General features: G+C 44.1%; 3 protein-coding genes across 3 annotated transcripts in view; 1 reads left to right on the forward strand and 2 right to left on the reverse strand.

Annotated features, from left to right (window-relative positions):
* The window catches only part of Fstl5 (follistatin-like 5), a 65424-nt gene that overhangs the window by 30041 nt on the left and 12946 nt on the right, over positions 1-22437 (forward strand). The window contains exon 2 of the mRNA XM_076807320.1: positions 18669-18758. Within this exon, the coding sequence (XP_076663435.1) occupies positions 18669-18758 (90 nt within the window). The remainder of the gene's footprint in view (positions 1-18668; positions 18759-22437) is intronic.
* LOC143366483 (uncharacterized) lies at positions 603-5324 on the reverse strand. Its single transcript, XM_076807600.1, has 4 exons — positions 5261-5324; positions 2738-3526; positions 1639-2039; positions 603-1107 (listed from the first exon to the last, which is right to left on the reverse strand). The coding sequence occupies exons 2-4, from the start codon at positions 2798-2800 to the stop codon at positions 603-605; spliced, it is 969 nt and encodes a 322-aa protein (XP_076663715.1). The 5' UTR covers positions 2801-3526; positions 5261-5324.
* On the reverse strand, positions 4400-6882 carry LOC143366484 (hemolymph lipopolysaccharide-binding protein-like). Its single transcript, XM_076807601.1, has 3 exons — positions 6712-6882; positions 5236-5420; positions 4400-4478 (listed from the first exon to the last, which is right to left on the reverse strand). Exons 1-3 carry the CDS (start codon positions 6880-6882, stop codon positions 4400-4402), a joined length of 435 nt encoding a protein of 144 aa, XP_076663716.1.

Raw genomic sequence — 22437 nt, forward strand, 5'->3', positions numbered from 1 at the left:
CTCACCATATAAAAGATTAGCAATAGTAGGTAGCAGATATTCCTACTATTTTTCTCGAGGATACCGAAAATATTGAAAGAAAAATCTGTTTTAACCCATCGTGTATAAATACTTTCCTACGCTGGGCTATTGTTTTGAAAACGCGTGCGCGCGGACTGACCATGGGATCCGCGCAGTTCCAAGCGGTGTGCACTATCGTAACTTGTATTATTTTATTAACTGTTCCCAAAATTTCTCCACCTTTTTTGAAAAAGGCATTTGTTACTTGAAGACTTAACGAATCGAATGTTATTTTTTTCAAGCCGAACCGTGGGTGCAAACAAAAGTCTATTAACAATAAACAAAATATTCTATATACGTTTCGAGAAAGCATTCCTTCAGCTTTAAAATGAACCCAAGACGGTGACATTATCTTTAAAAATGACCGAGATACTACAGTTTAAGTGATGACGCGTCAGCCGATTTGGTTTGAATTTTCGAAGCTTTAACATTAAATATTTCGAAAACTATTTGCCACAGGCCGTTGAAATTTAGTATACTTTGTTTTGCAAGGTTATCGACAAATGCTGTAATTTCGAAGAGAATCGGTGAAACTAAATTTTTCACCTATCCGTTTTGACGTGGAACAGCTCGCAGTCACAGGGCAAAGACGGGCTGAATTCCTTTGGCTTCTCTCCATGGCCCATGATCTCCGGCCTGTTCTTCCTTAGCTCTTTCAGCAGCGCGAGCAACCTCTGTACGTGCGCTATGCGGGCCCAGAAAGCCGTGTCGCCGCGTCTGCGTCTGTATTTTCTCCCTGTCTGCGTAGCCCCATCGTCGCGCAGGTGCTTGCACATGCACGTGAGCTGGTCGGGATGAAGTGGCGGGATGATCGTCGCGCTGCCCCAGCAGAAGGATTCGACGTCCACGGTGGTTAGCTCGCGGAATTGATACGGATAAAGCTTGTCGGTCTCCTCGCGCGCGTAGAACGCCTTTCGAATGCTTGTAGGGGCGTGCATCTCGGTGATTATGCAGTTTCCCAGGTAGCTGATGCGCACGTACAGCTCGATCGTCGACTCAGTTTTCACCAGATCCTCGTCGAGCAGGGCGAACGTACCGCGGGTAGATCTGCGAAAAATTAACGATAGTCGCTTTAATTCGTTCGGCGCGTGAAAGCGGCTTCGCGCCAGCCTCGCTGTGTTCATTGCGCGAGGAAAGATAAAGATGCTTTCCCTTAATTTATATTCTTCTCGCTCGGCCAGCAAACTCGCCTGGCGAAGTTGCACAAAGCGAGGGGAAGCTGATACGAGCGATCCTTCTCCGCGGGTCTCGCGTCCAACGAATTTCCATAGGAAATGGCGTATGGAGACTGGAATGGGGGCTGGTGTACGCTTGTCGAATCAACCAGAGCCAAACGGAACGGCGGGGTTTGATAAAAGTTACGACAAAGCAGAGGGAAATCTTTTTTGAAGGAGCGAGTCGGGTCATGCGCCGTGTACCAGATACGAATGAACGGAACGCTCAAGCTGATGCAGAGGTACACGGTAGAGCGGTTTTTTAAATTACGTTAACCTGACCGGGGCAACATTCGCCGTCAGGTAATCCGTTTCGCCAACGCATTTGCATAAACGCCAGCCCCGCGTATTTAAATGCATTCACCTTGATATAGGTTCCCGCTGGAGCTCGCTAGAAAAATAACCTTCCAGCTCCTTCCTCTCGCCCAGGTCCTTGATAATGCCGTTGAGCAGATCGTCCACCCTGACGAGGGTGAATCCGAAATTCCTCCGCCGCTCCAGCTCGAAGTACTTGGAGACCTCCTTGTAGACGTACAGCTGCAGGTCCACCCCCGTCACCCTCTCCCCGAGCATCACCTCCGGCACGGAGAAGAGCACCGATCTGCCACCGTAGAATCGCTCGTTCTGGTAATTGGAGCCCCGGTAAGAGCGATAGTCCGCTCGATTCGGCATCAGCGTGGTCCACTCGTCGTCCAACATTCGAAACATTATGATCGTCTTCTTCATAAGGGCCTCGTCGAACACGTCTATCCATGGCATGTACAGCTACGAGCGGGAGGGGGCCTTTCACATTTCACTCGAAAGCAAACCGGAGAAATAGGATCGCGAGCCTTTTTCAAGGAAATTTCGAGAAACCGTTCTCTATCGTGGAACGATGTCGATTCTAATGATATTTTGCGATCTGGTCGGTTCGTCTTCTCGTCGTTTCTATTCTTTTCTATTCTTTACTTTTCTTGTATTCATTTTAAGCCTAGATTAAGTTCTCGTTTAGGGTTGAAAAATAGTCCTGACTGAACCCCGCCTATGCATTCGTCGCGTTTCTCTCTGTTTTCTACCTGCTGTGTCTTGTTTGTTCGCAGTAAAGAATAATATAAATAATAATAATTAATAATAATAATAATAATTTACTATCGTTGCCGTGCGGTGTACATTTACGGCTCAAAATCGAGCGGGGGACTTGAACGACTTGGATGCCGGAACAACAGGAGGACGGAGGGAACAGAGAACAAGATTACTAACACTTCGAGTGGCGCAAGGTTTTGAGAAATACCCCTTCAAGCCCTGGCCTTTCCGAACGATCGCTCCCGGAAAGTTTCCCTGAACTCGCCCCCGAGCAAACGATCGGGGACACTCCCGGCAACACCTTCGATGCGTTCGACATAACGTGGGCGCGAATACACGCCGACACCACTCGAGCTGCTAAAGTCGTGGACGAAGAGAATGGCAACGCATCGATTACTCACATTTTGCACGGCTATCTCTAACAATATGATCTGCGTGTCTTGCGCAACCATCAGCGAAGACATCCTGCCACCGTCCAATATGTCGTCGCGTCCTATCCGTGCTGTGTCTCCCCTTCAACGTCCGCGCATAATTCCTCGGCGAGTTTGATGTATAGCCAATAAACTGTCAAGAGGGAAGGTTCTGAAATTTTTTACCTGGTACCGACTATTTCTGTGCAAATCACGGGTGTTGGGAGGTTAGAGCGTGTCGCGCTTGCCAATTCTGCGACATCGCTAACCCCCGCCCGCCCCTCCCTCGCGGTATCAGCGTCGCCTTTCGAGAAATAAATTTCATCTCGCTCCCAACTATCCGCTAACTTCATTTCCATGCCCCTCCGGAATAATAAGATCGCTCGGAAGCGCCGTTGCCAGCGTCTTCTAACATAGTTCCGGCCGATTGTTTAGAAAGCTTCGGGGGGGTGTAAGGTGGTCGCGGCGGGAGGGGTGGAGGAAGCTTTTATTACGAGATAAATTGACCGTAGAATAAATGGGATTCCGTCAACGTAGTACAAAGGCGTTCAAGTTGACCTCATCAATCTTTTAACCCCTTTTCCCTGTTTTTTATTTTCTTCCATCCTCTTCTCTTTTTTTTTTCACGAACTAAACGAAGAGCACGACACTGATAACGCCGTGGAAATAAAACGCCGATACGGTGTGTCGGCCTCGCCGATGTGCTCCGCTCTTTGTGCTCTTGTTTCCGAGTTGTTTGCAGTACATTGGAGGCACTCAAGAACCAGTTTCCGTCTCGTCCTGTTGGTGGAAACACCATTAAAAATACTTGGAGGGGGATAGAGAGCATCAGGGCGTGGCGTGGCAGGAAAATAAAGACTAAAAAAGGCGAGGTAGAAAGGTTCGGGGGTTGAGGGAAAAATCGTATTAACGACGGGGATAGATAGCGTACCGGCAGAGGGGGTGTAAAAATCGGCGAAACAGGAACGATTTATAGACACCGAATGAAGGGAATTGCGGACGATTTATTGGCAACGATCGGGTGTAATGTTATCCTACGATCTGCCCGGAATTTAGTCGCTCTCGTACAATTACGTTGACATTCCCGAGTAGGTCTCGAGCAAGAGATTTCAATAACTACAGAACGCTTTTTGCAACGATCAACGGCAGGCGTGAGTTTTTTCTTTCAGTCTTACAGCATACATACATCTGCTCGTCGACAACTAATCACTACCTACGTCGCATCGAGGGTACACGGTCGCACCGCGCGCGGCAACAGAAATTTATAGCCATCAGAGAAGCAAGTTGCGCACAAACCCCAATTACATTGAAATCTCCAGCGCCGCGGCCTAACATTTGGCAAGGTACCTGCGGCGTGACGCGCTAAGTGTCATTATGAATCACATTCGCGTATCGCCGCGCGCAGCACCGGCCCCGAAAGAGACCGTAATCGAGCCCACCAGCCGGCCGCGTTAATGCAGCCTCGCTCGCAGATGGGAGAACCTTTTTCCATCGCCGTTCGCGATGGCCTGAAATGGCGTAACCCGCGCGCAAAAAAAAAGGAGTTGCGCGAGGCTTCGTTTGGTAATGAGGGAAAGACGTCGTAAAAGGGGATGCCGTAATCGTTGACGATCTTTGAGGATCGTCGGCGCGAAAGATGGAAATTAAGAGGCGTTAGTGGAGCCGTATCTCGGCTATCTCGCAGACGGAACCGTACGGTGACTCGCAGTCGATGTCGTCGAATGTGCCGTCCCTGTATAGTGCCTAACCGAGATATAGTGACTTAGGTGTGAAGTCCCTCAGCGGGGTCTTACCCGGCACCCCCTGCTACCTCTTGCAGGACTGTATTTAGAGAAGACCAGGACAAAACCGGGGCCCTAACAGAAAATAAAACAAAAATTGAAGATACGGTTTATCATTATATGTATTATTAGTTATATGTATTATTAGTAGTATTTAAAAATTTTATGTTATGTTATGTTTTTGTTATCTATTATTATCTCATCTTAATTTGCCTTTGTTATTTTATTTTATATTATATTATTTTTATTTTATTTTATGTTATTATTTTATATATATATTTTTTATTTCTTTCTCGTATTTTTATCTTTCTATGTAGTAATGGTAATAATTTTGTATCTCTGTACACTAAAGGGTTTCCCGTTAATTTTAATAATAATAATAATAATAATAATTAAAAGACATCAATTAAGCTTTGATTAATTTTGTATTTATTCATAAATTCACCACTACTGTTCTAATGCAGTACATACACCTTACTAAAATGTATTTGTATTTAATATGAAACAATTTTTAATAGCCAGTAGCAAAGCTTAATTGATGTCCTTTAATAATGATAAACCGTATCTTCGATTTTTGTTTTATATTCTGTTAGGGCCCCGGTTTTGTCCCAGTCTTCTCTTTAGCGGCCAGTACCCAGCAGGGTGTCGGGTAAGACCCCGCTGAGGGACTTCACACCTAAGTCACTATATCTCGGATTGGCACTATACCTGGACCCACAATCTTGCCCACTACCCAGCCCGTTATCCGGCTGTGTCGGGGCCCACATGTTGTAGCCTGAGTTTTCGAGCTGATAGTCCCTCCTTGAACATATCGTGCATACCGAGTAGAACTTGTGATCCTGCAATGCGGCACCCTTCATGGGGCCCGCTTTGCTATACATATCCATTAGTATCTGGAAAGGAAAAGGAGTGAAGGGCGCAGAGGGAGTACCGAGTGACGCTATCTGGCGCTATCCGACGCTTTTAATCGAACGACCATAAATCGCTCTTTCATCGGGGGGCCGTTTCGCGAGCGCTAATGGCACCTGTGACGGCTCAAAGAGCGAAATATAAATCGCTGACACGGTTAATTCGGCGGCCTGATCTTGTAATAAAATGTCCATCGACAGGGTAGAAGCTTGGATCGAAGCGCTTGGATCGCCCGAAACCAAGTTAACGCTTCAATATTGCCGATCGGGTGGAACTATCCTTATGCGCCCGTGACCTATTCAGCTGTTACAGCAGCAAGCATATATACGTATGTACATTGGAAGAGTGATTCAAATAAATTCGAGGGACATGAAATACTGCCAGGTACAGCGTAATGCAATTATTAGGAAAAAACCGTCCTTTTATCTTTATCTTTTATTTATTTAAGCTTTGCTAAATCGATGGTTATACTATTCATAGAAATTCACGTTGAAAACGAAGCTAGAGTTCCATGCGACGTCTAGCGATAGGGACATTCCACGCGAAATCGGACACTTTTTGGAGCAACATTTCGGATGGGGCTGAAATTTGAATATGTTGTAGTCTTTAGGGATATACAAACATATCTCGAAGGATTTTTGACAATTTTGAGAAATGTCGATTTTACAGCTGTTTGAAGGTAAGTGCTAACTTTTTTTCCAATAAATTGTAACTTTGGAAGTAGTAAATGGATGGAGATGAGGTTTACGGCGATTTGTAAAAAAGACATTGAACTTTTAAGAAAAAATTATTTCAGTTTCAGAAACAATTTTTTTTAACCATTTTCGTGCAAATATTTTAAACAAAATTATTTCTGAAACTGAAATAATTTTTTCTTAAAACTTCAATGTCTTTTCTACAAAACGCCGTAAACCTCATCTCCATCCGTTTACTACTTCCATAGTTATAATTTATTCAAAAAAAAGTTAGCACTTACCTCCAAACAGCTGTAAAATCGACATTTCTCAAAATTGTCAAAAATCCTTCGAGATATGTTTATATATCCCTAAAGACTACAACGTATTCAAATTTCAGCCACATCCGAAATGTTGCTCCAAAAAGTGTGCGATTTCGCGTGGAATGTCCCGATAGATAATCCATAACTCGAGTGGTCGCAGAAGCATCCACCCTTTCTATGCTTTCGACGCTCTCAGCCGGGCGAGGATCAGTCAATCTGACACGATCCTACGACGATCTGTCGGCGACAGAGAGGATGCCCCCGCGATTGTTACTTACGGTCGCCTCGGTGATAGAATTGACGACGGCCAGGTGACCGCCCTCCTTGAGACGCACCTTTCGCGCGTTATTCCAATTCAGCGCGTTGGTGTGGATCTTGTGATAGCCGATGTAAAGATAATCATCGCGGAACAGCGGCCTCGCCGCTCCCGTGTTGCACGCGCACACCATGTTGTTCGTCAAAACGTACCACGGGGAGTCCGGATGTTTGCTAATCGACGCACGTGAATCGCGCATCGTCGCCGGGCAGATCAGCGGCCTCCGCTGGCGCAGCGAGGACCCCTTGAAGTCCGCCGCCCAAGAAGACGATGTAATTAACTAAAGAATTTAACGGCGACATCCCTCTGCGGCTCGCCTCGGCTGTGTCAATGCAGGATTCCTTGTTCTCGGTACAGCCGCTTTTGTCTCACTGTTTCCCTGCGCAACCTCTTTGTTCCCGGCACTGCAAGACTTATTTAACGGGGCCGCGTGCTTAGCTGCGATGGAGATGGGCCCGAGACTCCCTTGGTCCCAGCTGGCGAAGTGCGAACAGACGGCCGAGGCTAATAAAACGGCAAAGCTCGCGAGGCCCGCCTGAAACGGCGCCCCTTTGAATCGGTTGGCCGTTCGATGGTCGAGGGTCAGCGTCAACCGATAAGCTCCGAACTGTTCCAGCATTCTATCTGGGCTCTAGAAAATCCATCTTCGTTAAAGCGAACGAACGTCAAAGCCGTGGAGTATTTTATCTTTCGGCAAGTAGAGAGCAGACAGATTATTCGAGCTCGCTTTAAAAGCATCGAAACTTCGGAACTGTTTATCATTGGAGCGAGAGGATGATAATTGAGCAGCGAAAGTGTTTGGGAACGGAAGGCAGGAGGCTGGATTTTCCAATTATTTTACAGCCAAATTCATCCTTCGATACTCTGCCTAGCGATCTATATCTAGGCAACTGCGATCCTTGATTATCAGCCAGCATTCCAGCCCTGTTCGTATCTGCAGGACGTCTGCTTGGAAAAATGGCACGGACTTTCCAATCTCCTGATGGGACGTTTATTGTTGCAATAGACCGGGTCAAGGGGGCCCGTCTGCCGGAGTCGTCGCGTCGCCGTCGATCGTCGCGATCAGAGTAACGCAAGTCCGGCAGGTGCTCGACCTATCTTCGGCAATTAATGCGGCCCGAATATGGTGCTCCGCGGAGCCACGTGGACCGTGAATAATGGTGATCGCGGCTGGTAATGCGACGACAGTGGAATTTCGCTGGTCGCTCCTTGAACGCGGTGGGAATCCTAGAACGTTCCGGCGCGGGCATAATGAGCGACTCCGGAGCAACAGCTGCCGCCTGAAAATATTTGCATTCGCGAGTAGCCGGCCGGGCTGCATCGATATATGCACATGTACCCCCGCGGAGCGCTCTGCCACGTCCTAGCACCTCAATTACGGTAATTGCAAGTTCGGCCATCGCCCGTTGGTTCATTAGAAAGTAACATAATTTAAACGGCACCCCTAATGGCCCCGCGTACGTCGCTCGCGAAAATGATAATTATACAAGATATAACGCGCAGTTATAGGTGGCTATCTCGCTAATGGGGCGGTCAGGCATGGACGATAAAAGAAATTTGTAAATAATTAATATGTAGAGAGAGCGGAACGTAATGGGATCGACCCTCTGGTACGAGTTCAGCGTCGAGGAATAGTACAAGTCTGCACGGGCATCGGTGTGTGAAGAGTTCACATTGCTCTCGAGTAACGGGGACTTTGGTGGTCCAGCGATGATTTCGGGGATTCTAATCTGTATCGCGTGTTCGCGGAGATCCGGCTTGCTCAAGGCGCACGGCAAATTCAGCTGGCAATGGAAAAAACACTTGGGTATTTTTGATGGAACTATTTATTACGGATGGCGGGGGTTTATTACCCGAGGCAATTAGTCCTCCGAAACGACTTTACTCGTACAGTTGCCTCGCGCAAATATTTACTCGGTGTTATTCAAATAATGCCCGACTCTGCAGTGGCAGCGGAATATTAATGAATTTGGTCATCCACGTTTACGCTGCGACATAGGTACACGCGGTGGCAACGATGCGCACAACTTCGTATCGAGAAGGAAAATCTTTATGGCGGATAGATAGAGCACTCTCAATCAGCGTACAGATATCGCGTACCTAATTTAAATGGAAAACAAACAGTGAGTCTCCCCCATTGCGCAAGAAAAATGAAAACAGATGTACTTACATACCTATAATGCACGGGTACACTGATGTAAGAGAAGTTGGTGGTGTAATAAAGACGTATTATAATTTTTTTTTAATTATTATTAATAATAATAATAGTTACTTTTGAATTGAAATAATAATTATTATTTTTAATTATTAATAATAATGATAATAATAATAATACTAGGTATTCCTTTTGAATTGTAATAATAATTATTGTTTTTAATTAATAATAATAATAATAGTTCCTCCGCTGCTGATTCACCAGAGGAAATTGTTCCCACAGTACCAATTAGCACATTGCTAAACAATTTAATTATCGAAAAAAAAACGCGTTCGATAATCCATCGAACGGACCGCAGGTGCGCCCGAGATGGAGCAATAATAATAACCAACGCCTGGCTACTTTTTTTTTCGATACGATTAATAGAGAGACCGATTGATCGAGCAACGAGCTAAAACCACAAAGATAAAATTCGTTGTACCGCGACTGGTTTATAGATGCACACGAGCAATAATGGCCAGCCCGAAGCTTTGTGTATTCAAACAACACGTACCTGCTCGTTAAACTTCAGTTAGGCCCGAGCGAAAGATTAAATTGCTTTTCCAAGTGGAATTTTGCCGGGACGAACGTTTTTAATCGACTTTAACATCAGCAAAATACACACGTGGCGAAAGGGCCTTTCTGCAACTTGCGCTTAGATTGAGTTCTTGCTGCCAGGTAGTAGAAGAATAGTTTAGCTGTATGTATATTCGATAAGAAAACCATATCTGCATTGAAACTGAAGATATAACAGTTTATATTTCGGACGTATGTGAATTCGATACTTGATTTTGACCTTATCTACCAAAATATCCTTTGGAGCTTATGAAATATTTTACGGGTTAGTCAGAAATATTTAGATACCTTTTATCCAGATTTAACCTTTAGGGGACCGGCAAAGCCCCTTTTGGGGCTCTGCGCAAGTCCTCCAATTCTGCAGATCATATACGTTATATAAATATATATATATATATATATATATATATATATATATATATATAACGTATATGTCATGCAGAATTAGGTTATAAACATTTATATATATAAATTTTTAGAAACTGAAAACTATTTTTGCGAAAAAAGCCGGTCCTCTAAAGGTTAATACTTAACCCAATCCACCTTAGGGGAGAGTAGGGTAAAGCGGAACATCAATTTTTTTCTTAGACAAGAGCTGCGAATGAGTTGGTATCACGTAACATGGAACCAAACGGTCCTCACAGCATTTCGTTACAGACCATAGTACACGCGTGCACACATTTTTCGATTAACAGGGTTGTAAAAATTTCCAGTATTCAAGCTTCGACATTGTGTTGTAGTTTCGACTATATTTCTTCACTTGGATTCAGAAAATGTATAACGGCAAGAACACCGTTGGATTCTATAGTCCTTGCTCTAAATTTTGACGTTTTACCCAGTTCTTTGCCTCGCGCTCAGGTGTAAATATTAAATGTTTACTAAATTACCGCATGTGGGGCAAGGCGGAACACTTTTGCGTGGGATAAAACGAAACACCTATTATGTATGGGGAAGAATGAAAACGTCTCTTACTACGTGCTTATTTTTTCTTTTAATTTTATTATTAAATGATTTTATTCAGCTTTGATGCTTTGTTTGTATGTTTGTTCGGTTGGTTGGTTCAAATCTGAAAACTCAAGTTTAACCCACTTCCACCAATCCAATTGTCATGAAACTGTGCAGGCGTGCGTAGTTATGACGACAATATAAAATTATGAAAAAAAAACCCGGGTGTGAAAAAATTACCCAGTCACCAATAAATATATCCTATAAACACAAATCCAAACGACTTCAAATCAGTATGTAACCACAAATCAAATCAATTCAATCGACATGAAATCAGCATGTAACCACAAAACAAAACTTAGACGCTAAAAAGTAAATAATAAAAAAGATATACAAAAAACAATTTTTAAGTTAAACGATTTTATTGAAAATGCACTAATAACTAAACAATTCTACATGCATGTATTGATATTCATTATTCATGTAAAACTCCACGTGTATTTGATTGTTTTCAGTAATTTTTATGTTATCTGGTAAATTATTTTTTCTTATGTGTATAATATATATTTTTGTGATATTTTATCTGTAATAGTTATAACTGAAACACATATATATAGTTTTTTACATAAATGAATCATTTTTAAATCATAAAAATAAAGATTTTGTAGGTTTACGTGGTCTTCGAATGGGTGTTCCTTTTTACCCTACCACTTGAGCGAGGCGAGGATTTTAATCCCTCCGATAAATCTTATATTCCTTTGTTGCCAAATATTTTTCTTAGCAAAGTTTTTGATTTTCTTAGTCTAAGGTCCACTTAAGACTCCTGTTGAAGTCCCGTCTTTTTTTCCTTCCGATTTTATGTTACCACCCTCCAAAGTTAAGCGCTCCATTTTACCCTACTCTCCCCTAAATAAAAAATCGATGGCATAACACAAAATACTAAAAGTCATTTACCTCAGGACCACCGTTTTCCCAGATATACACCCTTTCGAATTAACACGGCAGTCATTCCTCCGCGTTAAACTACTGCCGTGCGATAAGTTAATATCGTAAAACTGTCTCGAGGTAGGTAGCGAAGACGTCAATTTCGACAAAGATTGAAGTATTTTAACAGCAACAGCGGTGGCAGATATCACGCGAGAGTTTCCTGGGTCTACATCCTCGAAGGTCGATAATTACAGCCTCTGATTCGATAAGAAGTCGTTCGACTTAACGGAACAACTGTCCCGATTCCATAAAAGGGCAATCCCTCGCGTTCGTAGCTCTGGATCTGAGAAATTACAACCACAACGGCGGAATTTCTACCGCGATGAATTCTGGTTTTCTAAGATCGAACCATTTCGATTGCGACCACACTGCAAGCGCCACGGCCCAGAATGGTATCGCAGCTCGCGATCTATTTTATTAATCCCTCCCATCGACGTTGAAACAATCGTCTCGGTAACCGGAGCTACGAAAAGCACAGCGTGTACTCTGCGTGCGATTCTGGTAGCCGGAAGCTAGACCAGGAACCCGCATCGTCCCGCTATCTCCACACGCAATAAACCATTCTCCGCCGTCTCGAACCCCCAGGCTTCCTTCCAACCCCCCGGGCGTTTCCTCTCCTGCATCCGTCTCCTGGAAAAATATCAGCCTTCCTCGCGCTTGGCCCATCCGCCGTTTCTCTTTCTTCGAATAATTACAGAGCGGTTCGTCTTCCGGCAGGGAGCTGGACGGCGAGGGCCTTTTAAGCTAGAGCACGGGAGACGGGAAAGGCGAAATTAGAAATACCACTGACGGTTTTGTGATTAAACCGGCTGAAGCAAGATGGTCCTTCGATCTCGCGGGAGACAGAGTTAATGAAAATAGCCGATGATCGGAGGGTCTTTTGTGGCGACATGGATATGTGATCAATAGCTAGAGCGGTGGAGGGGGTTAATAAAAGTTGGGAGCAAGTCGGGAGCAGGGGGCACCGCGGCGGAGTCGGAAGCAACCCAGTTTCCATCCCAACCCCTTAATTCTCCCGTTGCCTCTAATTTGATAGGCGAGTAAAACGTCAGACGGGGCAATGGTAATTGCATCATTGAATCGGCAAAAAGTGCCGCTCGGTTACTTCTGTTCAACGATTCCTCTAATCCAGCAGGGGAAGGGATCGGTTAATCGGATTATTGGACTGGAACTCCCCGAGCCTTTCGCTTGCCGCCCGGTCGCTTCCACCGAGCGAGGAGTCCGAATTATCGATGGATCTTCCTAGGTCTAATATCGAAAAGTGGCTGTCAGCCACGCTGGCGACAAGCAGCATTGCCGATCACTTTAATTACAAGCCGGAAATGCGACAAGAATCGGGAAAGAAGAAATTGGTTGCGCGGTCGATCGGCCAACTTTTTCAATCGCGTTTCAATTTCCCCCTCTGCCACCTCCCCCGCCATTGATAGGGACGCGGTGAGCTCATAAAACTTGCCGGAAATCAGAATGCTAAATGGACCGCGAAGGACTCCCACTTAAGCGCCCGGAAGCGGGGATCTGGGGCTTCTTTGGGGATGAAGCCTGGAACGCGAGAGGGAGAAGATCTTTTGTTAGCAGCAAGGGTGGAGCGTCGAGCCAGCGTCAAAGACGCCGAGCTGGAAGCTCGAAAGACGCCACGCGTGCAACTCGAGCCCTAAGGGCATCGATCGGTCGATTCTTATTCGTTAACGGTTCGGCTACCGCGTCATCCATCAACGATCCATCTCCCTGCTTTATAACCGACCCAAGAATCCCTCCGTCCTACTGTCCCAGGGTCTAATTACTGTATCGCGAGCAGGACACCGGCTGCTCGGTACATCAGGCCCGTGTGTGCTTAAACTTGATCGTGATGTACCGTGACAGCCTCGTCGGGAGGATAGCCACGGCGAGCTGCCTCCCTGGTTTAGAGCCGATTTCTTCAGGGAAAACACGGTACAACTGCTCTATCGCTGAAAAGATAGGGAAAGCAAACTAAGTGCAATTTAACGTATATTAAAAATTAAGTACAGTGGCTCGCATTAATATTCGGACACTTTTTAAAATCGCATAACTTTCTTAGAATTGGTCCAAACGACTTGAGTTTTTTTCAGAAGCTAGAAGGATTAGTTTGCTAACTGCCGCGTTTCGTCGTTTTGCAAAAAAATGTATTTGGTTGGAATAGCGAAAAGAACAGTAAAGGTCGATTTTTAAACTTTTCTTTGCGAGCTTGTAATGAAAATTAAAAAAAAAACCGTTTGTAGATTGCAGTAAGTTGTATAAGTGCCTAAAATTTCATGGAAGTTTAAAGATCGCAGAATAAGGTCGAGAATCGCTGATTTCGGGAATTTTCCTGTACCTATATTTTGTTTAAGGGGGGAGCCTGGTGTAACTAAATGAAAATCGAGGCATTTTTCGGGATTTTTTTTAAAGAAAGTATTTAATAGATCTTTCTGAAACTTTCAGGATATTGTATTAACAGGTTAAGGTATATAACAAAAAAAAAATTATTAAAAAAGAGCGGCAAATAACAAAGTTATGCCCAGTCCGTTGGCGACGCAAATATTGCACTGCGGGCAACGTAGCGTCTTTTGGTTTCATCTGAAACCAAAAATCGAACAATTTTCTTTTAGTTTCTGAGTGTACGCACAGAATGAAGTAATTTGAAACTTAAAAGATGCAAAATGAACAAATGGCGGCCTCTTGAATAAAAAGTTCACTGTTTCCAACGAAATTTTGCCTTAAATGTCTAAAAAAAAGTTATTTATTTAAACAATATCATTATACTAATAACTTAGTACTATGAAGAAAATGTTCACAAATATCCGTGCACAAGGCCAAGTCGATTGGTTGAATATTTTTTGAGTTACATTGCCCGCAAAGTATAAAACTGTCGTTTCGAGAAAAACACATTTCAAGTTTTGTGGAAGCCTGGCGCTCCGTAGCAAAATCGGCTATATCCGCCTTAATTTTTCGAATTTCGTTTTGCGGCTTTGGGAACATATTGTCGTGATGTTCAACTATTGATTTATGCAAAAAAAAAATCGATTTCTTCGACCCCCTACACCAGGCTCCCCCCTTAAGTACGAGCGCTGGTTAGAGACTGATACCTGGAATATATTGTTATTGAAACGAGGTGCCAATTCGGCTGTGTTTATAGTCTATACCTAGTAAGCATTTATAAAAAAAAAACTGTTACGTATTCTTTATGGCAAAATAAACACATTTAAGAAGAAAAACACGGCGAGCTGCCGAATAAAGTGATTTTAACGCGGGCATTTACAATATCGCCTGACGGGCGAGCAGCCGTAACTCGGTAGGACTTCCGGGCGAATGTAGCGTGACAGTCGACGTGTTAAAATGGCTTCTGCTGTTCCCCCGGCGGAGGTAATAAGAGCCTCCGGGCGAGGAACGCCGGCGAGATTTAGAGGGTGCCCGATCGTTGCCATATAAACGTTTCCTCGAGTACACCGGCACCGGTTGGCGCGGTGAGCCATACAGCGGCGATATACTCGCGCCTTTATCAATGCTATTTGTCTTGCGATTGAAAAACCCCCGGAATGAATTGAGAAGGGGCGGGCGACCGAGGTCGCGGGCACCCCAAAGCGACGGAGAACGATCTCTGAGCTCGCGTCGAGACGCTCGATTTACGACGGCGAACGGGGACCGTCGCGTCCTAAGATTTATCTTCCGGTTCTCGCTCGCGGATTAAACAGGCTAAATAAAGCATCGCGTATCGTTGAGAATACGGTTAGGGAGGGGGCGAATTCATTTCTCACCGGGGGCGTTACGCGGCGCGGCACGTGAGAAAAATTCGCTAGCCGACCGGCGGATACGCAATCCGTCTTGGGGACGCATCTAACTGGCGAAAGATCTGAATAAATGGGTCCGAACCGTTCTGGGAAAATTTCTGCGGGCTCGGGTTTCACTCTGACCTCTGCGAAGAGGGAGCTTTGTAGGGGAGAATTGCTTTTCATTATGGAAACGTGGTTCTTATAGTTACACCCCGCGCTGAAAAGTAGAACGAAGCCGGGTGGGCCATTTCACGTTGCAGGAGAAATGTAGGTAAAGGTACTGTTTAAATAACCATAGATCGTTTGGACAGTGTTGGAACAGAGTGGGGCATTCGTTGCTGGCAACGTGTGTCCTGCTTGAAACTGTATAATCCACTTTTAATCCTCGATTCTCCGCGTAACGGATAATGAAAAAGCTTTGCTCCCGCGGATGATGCTGCGCGCTTCTCTCTGTACGTGCGTTCGCAGATTGGGTCAAGTTGCACGAGACAGTGGTGAAGCTTTTTTTTTTATCAAATTGTGGCGTGGCTTTTACGCGAAAATAAATGAAAACTTTTGGGGAAAAAGTAGCGTGGAGGAAGGGGAGAATGTACGCGGCGTTTTGGGCGGGCAGAAGCGATCTCACGAACGAAATTCAGTCGCGCCCGAAGCGAGCTTCGCGAATGAAGCTGACTCGTGCAAAGGAAAAACAGGCACGGGCGTACCTGCTTTTAATTAATGCACCGCGCGCCGGTGTCTTCAATCTCTGTGCGTGATATTTGCAGGCTGGGTAATCGGGTCACGCGGATGGTGCACCTGGCGAATCACCTTCCCGTTCGAGCGATTAGAATCGCACGGCTATGGACAGCGCATAAGTTTTCCCTTTCATAACCGTATCACCGTCTATTGAGCGTGCACGCGTTGCCCAGCCGTCCGTTTCAGCCAATATTTCGACGCTCGTGCGGAAATAGGAGCTCTGGTGAAACGCTCATTTGCGGCGCGGGTCGACGTCCCCCGGGGGAGGTCTAGAATCTATAAGAAAAACGTTAGAGCCCTGGCTGTCGCTAACAATAGCGCGGATTATCGATACCCGTCGACGAGTTTCAATTTAACCCGAGCCGCTAATACAGAAAAGGCAAGGCACGCTTAAAATAGCGAGCCGTTTCGATCTATAAGTGGATTTGTCTCTTGGAAAGTATATAGGTACGTTGGATTGGGGAAAAGACACGAAAATGTGGGTCTTAAAGGATCTGTATTCCTCCAGCGCAAAGGGGACGCGAAGCCCGGATACTTGGAAGTCATTTGAATTTGAGAAGGAAGATAAAATAATCGTAGGCAACGCAATGTAGGGTAAATCCGGGGCTGTCGGAACGCCTTTCATAAAATGGCTGTTGAAACTAACAGTGATATTATTTATTTTATCGGAATGAAGCTGATATGCTCGGGATTTTTATGCCGATTTGGAGAAACTGGTCGATATTTGCTCTGAGACAATATTTGCTGGAAATCCAGTTGAAAACTGAAGTCATGACGGCTGATCATCGAGGTGCCGGGAGAAATGGCACTCGTCGGTGGTCCTCTCGTTAGCTTCGAAAGGAAGGTTTAATATGGCCAAATACTTTCGCCGCATTATTCCGCAATACCTCTACTATCTTATTACTCAAACCATTAAACGAAAATTAAGGTAAAAGTATATTTTAAGGGGACTCCCTACTTTGACGGCCTGAAAAAGAGCGCGATATTTGGGATTTTTTTAAAAAGAAATCCTCAAATTATAGTGATTGAAAATTTTATGCCTATATTTCTACATATTTAGGCAACATTTTAAAAAAAATTAATTAAAAAAAACGGTACCTACCTAAAACTCTAAACGCGTTTTTCTCAAAACTAGGTTTTTCGAATTAGTTAGCATGATATTTCAAAAACCAATCACCCGATTTACTTCAAACTTGGCATATATCTCTAGTAGATGTCCTATAATCGCTGGTACTAAGACTGAGTCGGTTTTTGCAAAATTAGACTTTTGCGACTTAAAAAACCAGCGAATTTTTTGCAGAAATCGATGTATGTTTCAGACGCTGACATATTTTTATTTTAATCTTCAGTGTTTCTCATTTAATCTAATTCAGGCGATAGCCACACTAATCAGATTACACAAATTTTTAAATTTTCTATTTCAGGCAACTACAACGGCTGAATTTATGCTAACAACGCGGATATGATTTTTGTAAGGCGCTCTATTTGAAGCACTATAACTCCGGGTATAACCACTATTTTTGCATACAACTTTTTTTTCATATTCTCTAAAGATTGACAAATGGAGCCACGAAGCTGCAAGTAAATATATTTAATGGTTTTGTTTTCAAAAATCCCCAAAGTTCGCATCATTTTTCGTCCGTCACGGTAAGGACACCCCTTAAATACGATTCCGCACACTACAGTTTTATAAAAGAGGCTAAACGATACCTCCAATTACATTTTATAGCCTATAAATCCCTTAAAACACCGAAGGCAGCGAAATGACGCTACTTGTTCAACTGTTTGGCTCCTAGAGAAGCAATTGATCTACACTTCACCGCGTTTTTACGTATAGAGTCTGAAATATAGCAACTGTACCAACCCACCCCTCTGCTGTACCGACACACCCGGACCTACCCTAACAGAAATTGTACGAATTAAAATTGAAATCACCCTTTATTTCAAAATTCCTCAACCATAATTAGCTGCATCCCTTTACAAGAGCTCCTGATTAAACATCTCGCAAACAGCCAAGCTCTAAACAGAAAATTAAACACCGAAAGGGTGGTAAAGGCGGATTGTCGGCCCGGGGGGGGGGGGGAAGGGTGGAGCGTTTAATCCAAGGATGCACTCCGCCCAGAGAATTCTAAGAGATTCTAATCGGCGGAGATCTTGTTCGCGGGGTAATTGAAAAGCTTCGGTGTACCTCTGGGTAGATAAACATTTATTTGCCAACCCCTGGTTGCGCGCTCAATATAAATTAACCGAAACATTGTTCTCCCCTTCCTCTCATACTTCCTTGCGAGTCGCGGCGGGGAGAGGCGGCCGGTGATTTTCCGCGTGCGAAGATTAAAATCGACGAACGTAGAGACGAATCTATTACCCCCCTTTCCCGGTATTTTTATTCCATCCCCGTTAATTTCTGCCCGTACCTTCCCTCCCGTTCGAGCAGCTCGGAACGCGGAACTATTAAATCGTGAAATATTAACCCGCCTTCGAGTGCAACGAAACACACTACCGCCGTGTATCGGCTGTTCCGCTATTCCCGCGGCATAAATATCGCAATGCTCCCCTCTCGCTCGGCCGTAAATCACCCGCGGATCACTTAAACGCGCTTTTATCCCCGGGCCCGGAGAGAAAAAAAAAACACGTCGCGCTGCGACTGTAATTCAAATCGATCGACACGCCCGTCGCGCGACATTTCCATTAACGCGACCCGACGTTCTGTTTCAGATGAGACGAAAATCCCAGGCCGCGACCCTCTGCCTTCTGCTGCTGTCGATCGCCGCGACCTACATCCCCAGCCCCGTCGCCGGTTATAAGGTGAGTATTTAGAAGCCTGCCTGTATCTAATTTAACGCGCTTACCGCGTCCTCGGCCCGCGAGCGCGTTCGCAGCTGGGTAGGGAGGAACGGGAACGAAAACGCTGGGTTCAGGTGAGAATGCCACTTCCCAGCTCACCTGTCCACCTGTCTGGCCTACCTGCGCTGGGAAACGCACAATATTTCTGTAGACAGATTTATGGAGGGAGCTCGGAGCACAGGCAGCGAAATCCTTGCCCCGCCATCGCACGTTTCTTCTGCTAGCCTCTGGAACGCCAAGTTCCGAACGTCAAAGTCGAAAGAAAACTCGGACGGCTAGGGAGGAGAGGGAAATAAGAAAACGAGACGGGTGGTTGCTGGTGGGTTTTGTTTCGAAGGGTTTGGAGAGCAAGGAAACAGCAGCGGTAGATAAAAAAATTTCGATGTTCCTTTTTCGGGGGATGTGGGTTGCAGCTTTCCGCTTGAAAACTTTGATCCGAGGAGATCGGCAATTTATACCGCGATCTGATGTAACGTAGTACATTCGACGAAGCTGGTTTAACAAAGTATTGTTGGTCGTGCGTGTGGGTGGACGTGGACTACATTCCTACTTTTGTTCACCCCGTTTTTTTGCACGCTAGTAGGGGTTGCGCCGCTCGATGCTCCATTAGTCCGTGGAGCGATAAGCGGGCGCAGTGCATCAGAAATGTGCATTACACGCGCGTTGCTTCGATTACGTCGGACGGTATAATGGGAGGTTCGCAAAGGGACGGGAAGAAATCGTTGCAGGGACGTTGCCGGGGCGATCAGCCGCGTCCCAATGCGCCGTTGTGCTCGGACGATATTCGCTCGACAACTCCTTTTCGACGAAAGGGATCGGGTAGCCGGTTTCTTCGAATGGGCCCCGCTGCACGGTGACCCACTTGCCGCGGCTGTAATAATCGATCAAACTCAAATGCGATCCGCTAAAATAGCGCGCGGTTTCTATTGGCTCAAGTTATTCGGAACGCGACCCAGAAGTACGGGCAAATGCCGCACGCGCGACATGTATGGAAATTAATCGCCTGCCCCTTCGGCATTTCAGACGTAGAAACAATGCACTCTTAACTGCGCGATGGATGGTATTGGCACGAGACGGGGATGGTAGTGGACCATTGTACGATATAATATTTCAAGGGACTGGGTAATATTTATAGAATTAGGGTGCACCTAATTAATAATTAACTGCCACTGTTATTCGGGCGGAAATGAGTGGATGAGAAAGGCATATCCTTTCGCAGGGTACGAAATGAATTCGACTGTGTGAGCTGGGGGTAGTAAACGGTTACCAAACAAATACAAAGGTAGTTGACTATTTGCCGAGTGCACTTTGGATTTCGCAGAGATTACTGGGATTATTCAAGTTCCCGCATTTCCAAATGTATTCAACAAACATTTACACCCTCCCAGCGGCACACACGAGCGTAGCCCAGCAATATTCAGGGGTCGTGATTTATCCATAACTGGGGAACACATTTCATGAACATAGTACGACCACCCCCGAGGACCTCGTAGGTATTATAACCACCGTGGGAATCTGAAAAACACGATTCCTTCCAGGAAACGTACGTCAGGGTCCTCCAGTTTCATCCCTTAATTCCTCAATGGCCCAACAGGACCGCTTTGAATCTTTCCAAACTGAGGCTCAACCAACCCTTCCCGCCAGGGAAGCAGGTGGTACTATGGACCACTTTGTCGTTTCAGAGAAAATAATTAATTTCAAATGTACCTATTGCACCAACTATCATCAGTAGTATTAGCCAACGTATTTCTGGTACGAATTTATTGGTACTTAGGAATTTAGGATGCAAAATAAGGCCATTGAAAGAGTAGAATAATTTGTTTCAGCACAGTGCAAAATGTGAGTTTTCGAAAACGAGGCGGTAATTTGAAACAGATGTAAAAATTTAATTATTTGTTACTATAAACTTTTTAATTATACAACGTTTGTTCTTCAAGTGTAAAAGAAAAAAATACTTTAGAGATGAAAATGCGAAATACACTTTATAAGTGAAGAGGGAAAACTGAATTCAAATTGCAGCCATGTTCTGCATGAACAGAAATCGGAAATAGAGTGCTCAGTTTCACAATCATTGCACAAAATATGAGTTTTCCACATTTTGACCTCAGCACAAAACATACACTTTGCAACAACTTGTTTCATATTACCGCCAACGCCATTTTCGAAATGATACAATAACCCTTGATAAAAGGAAAGCATTTTCAAAAAACTAATCCTGCCATCTTGAACTTTAATCTCATTAATATCCAACACAGTATAGACAATGTTTTACATTTATCAATAAAGCTAGTCATATCGTTTTTCAAATTTGCAGTGGAAAGAATTTTAATTTCTGTAAAATGTAGACGCTGCTTTCACGACCGCAAACAGTTGGCCACGCAGATACGAGTATAACAAATTAGCAACAGAGGAACCTGATGGGCATAGCTACTACTGTTGCGGACAAACGCCAAACGTAGTTTCGGGAAAAAAAATATATGAATTTTTTTTATGTTACACGATTTTATTGCATTTGATTAAAAAGAATTATTTTCTTGCATTACAATTCCGATGGTGATATGTCACTTTAAATAAAATCGAGGAGCAAGATATTTTATTGCTTTTCATCCCTCATTTCGACGCTTGATTCTGTATTAAATCAATTCATATTCTGTTACGAAACATCCTGCTCCACGATTTTATTTAAAGTGACATATCAGCAGCTTAATTGCAGTACACGTATAGAATTATTATTTATTTTTTAGTACACTTCTGGTCAAATTAAATATAATCGTTTAACTTAAAAAAAAATTATATTTCTTTTATTATATCCGTTTTAATGCTTGAGTTTTGCAACTAAAGGGAACTTGAGAAATGGAACTATTTGAGTACGCGACGAATCATTTCTCGATAAGTAACATAGGTATATAATTACAGAAATAGCGATGCTACTAATTGTAGGTAGGCAACACAGGGACTTCTTGTCGTTTTCGAGAAGCGAGAGGCTGGTTTCAAGTCTATTGGATTAATGGAAGTGGGTTAAAATTGAGTTACACGATTTGAAGCAAACAAACAAACGGCCAGAGGAGTGAAGCTAAACAAAATCGTTTATGTAATTAAAAAGCAGCCTGTTTCGTGTTACCACCTCTTCCCCTACGTCACAATAGAATCCACCTGCTGCTTGTACTTCCTACGAAGGTCCATTCTGGGTTCATCACTTCCCAAACGTAAATCAACGCAGCCTACCCGCAAATAACAAAGTCGGGACTTAAGGGAAGGTTCCGGTCTAAAAATCGATTTTTTTTTATTTCATTTTTCGAATGTTCAACCTTTTAGGAATATATGTTTAAACGGATATTTTGAAATTCTTAAAATTTCCAAAGTTATAGGCATTTGAGTAGCGGCAAATGCACAGTGTTCTCAAAATCGGTGGGACCTGTATCTCCAAAAGTTATTATCCGATTCGACTGAAACCTTTTTTATTTTGAAGAATACATTTCTAGCTGGGGGGGGGGTAGGAAAAATTACAAAAACTTGAAAATTTATAAATTTTAAAGGCATTGAAAGGACGAAAAGTATAGTGAAAAAGTGATTTCAAACTTCAAGTGTCGTTATTTTCTAAAAAATGTAATTTCTGTAATTTATCTGACTCCCCCCCTAG

This window comes from Andrena cerasifolii, chromosome 2 (genome assembly GCF_050908995.1).
Source record: "Andrena cerasifolii isolate SP2316 chromosome 2, iyAndCera1_principal, whole genome shotgun sequence".
In the NCBI taxonomy this organism is placed as follows: Eukaryota; Metazoa; Arthropoda; class Insecta; order Hymenoptera; family Andrenidae; genus Andrena; species Andrena cerasifolii.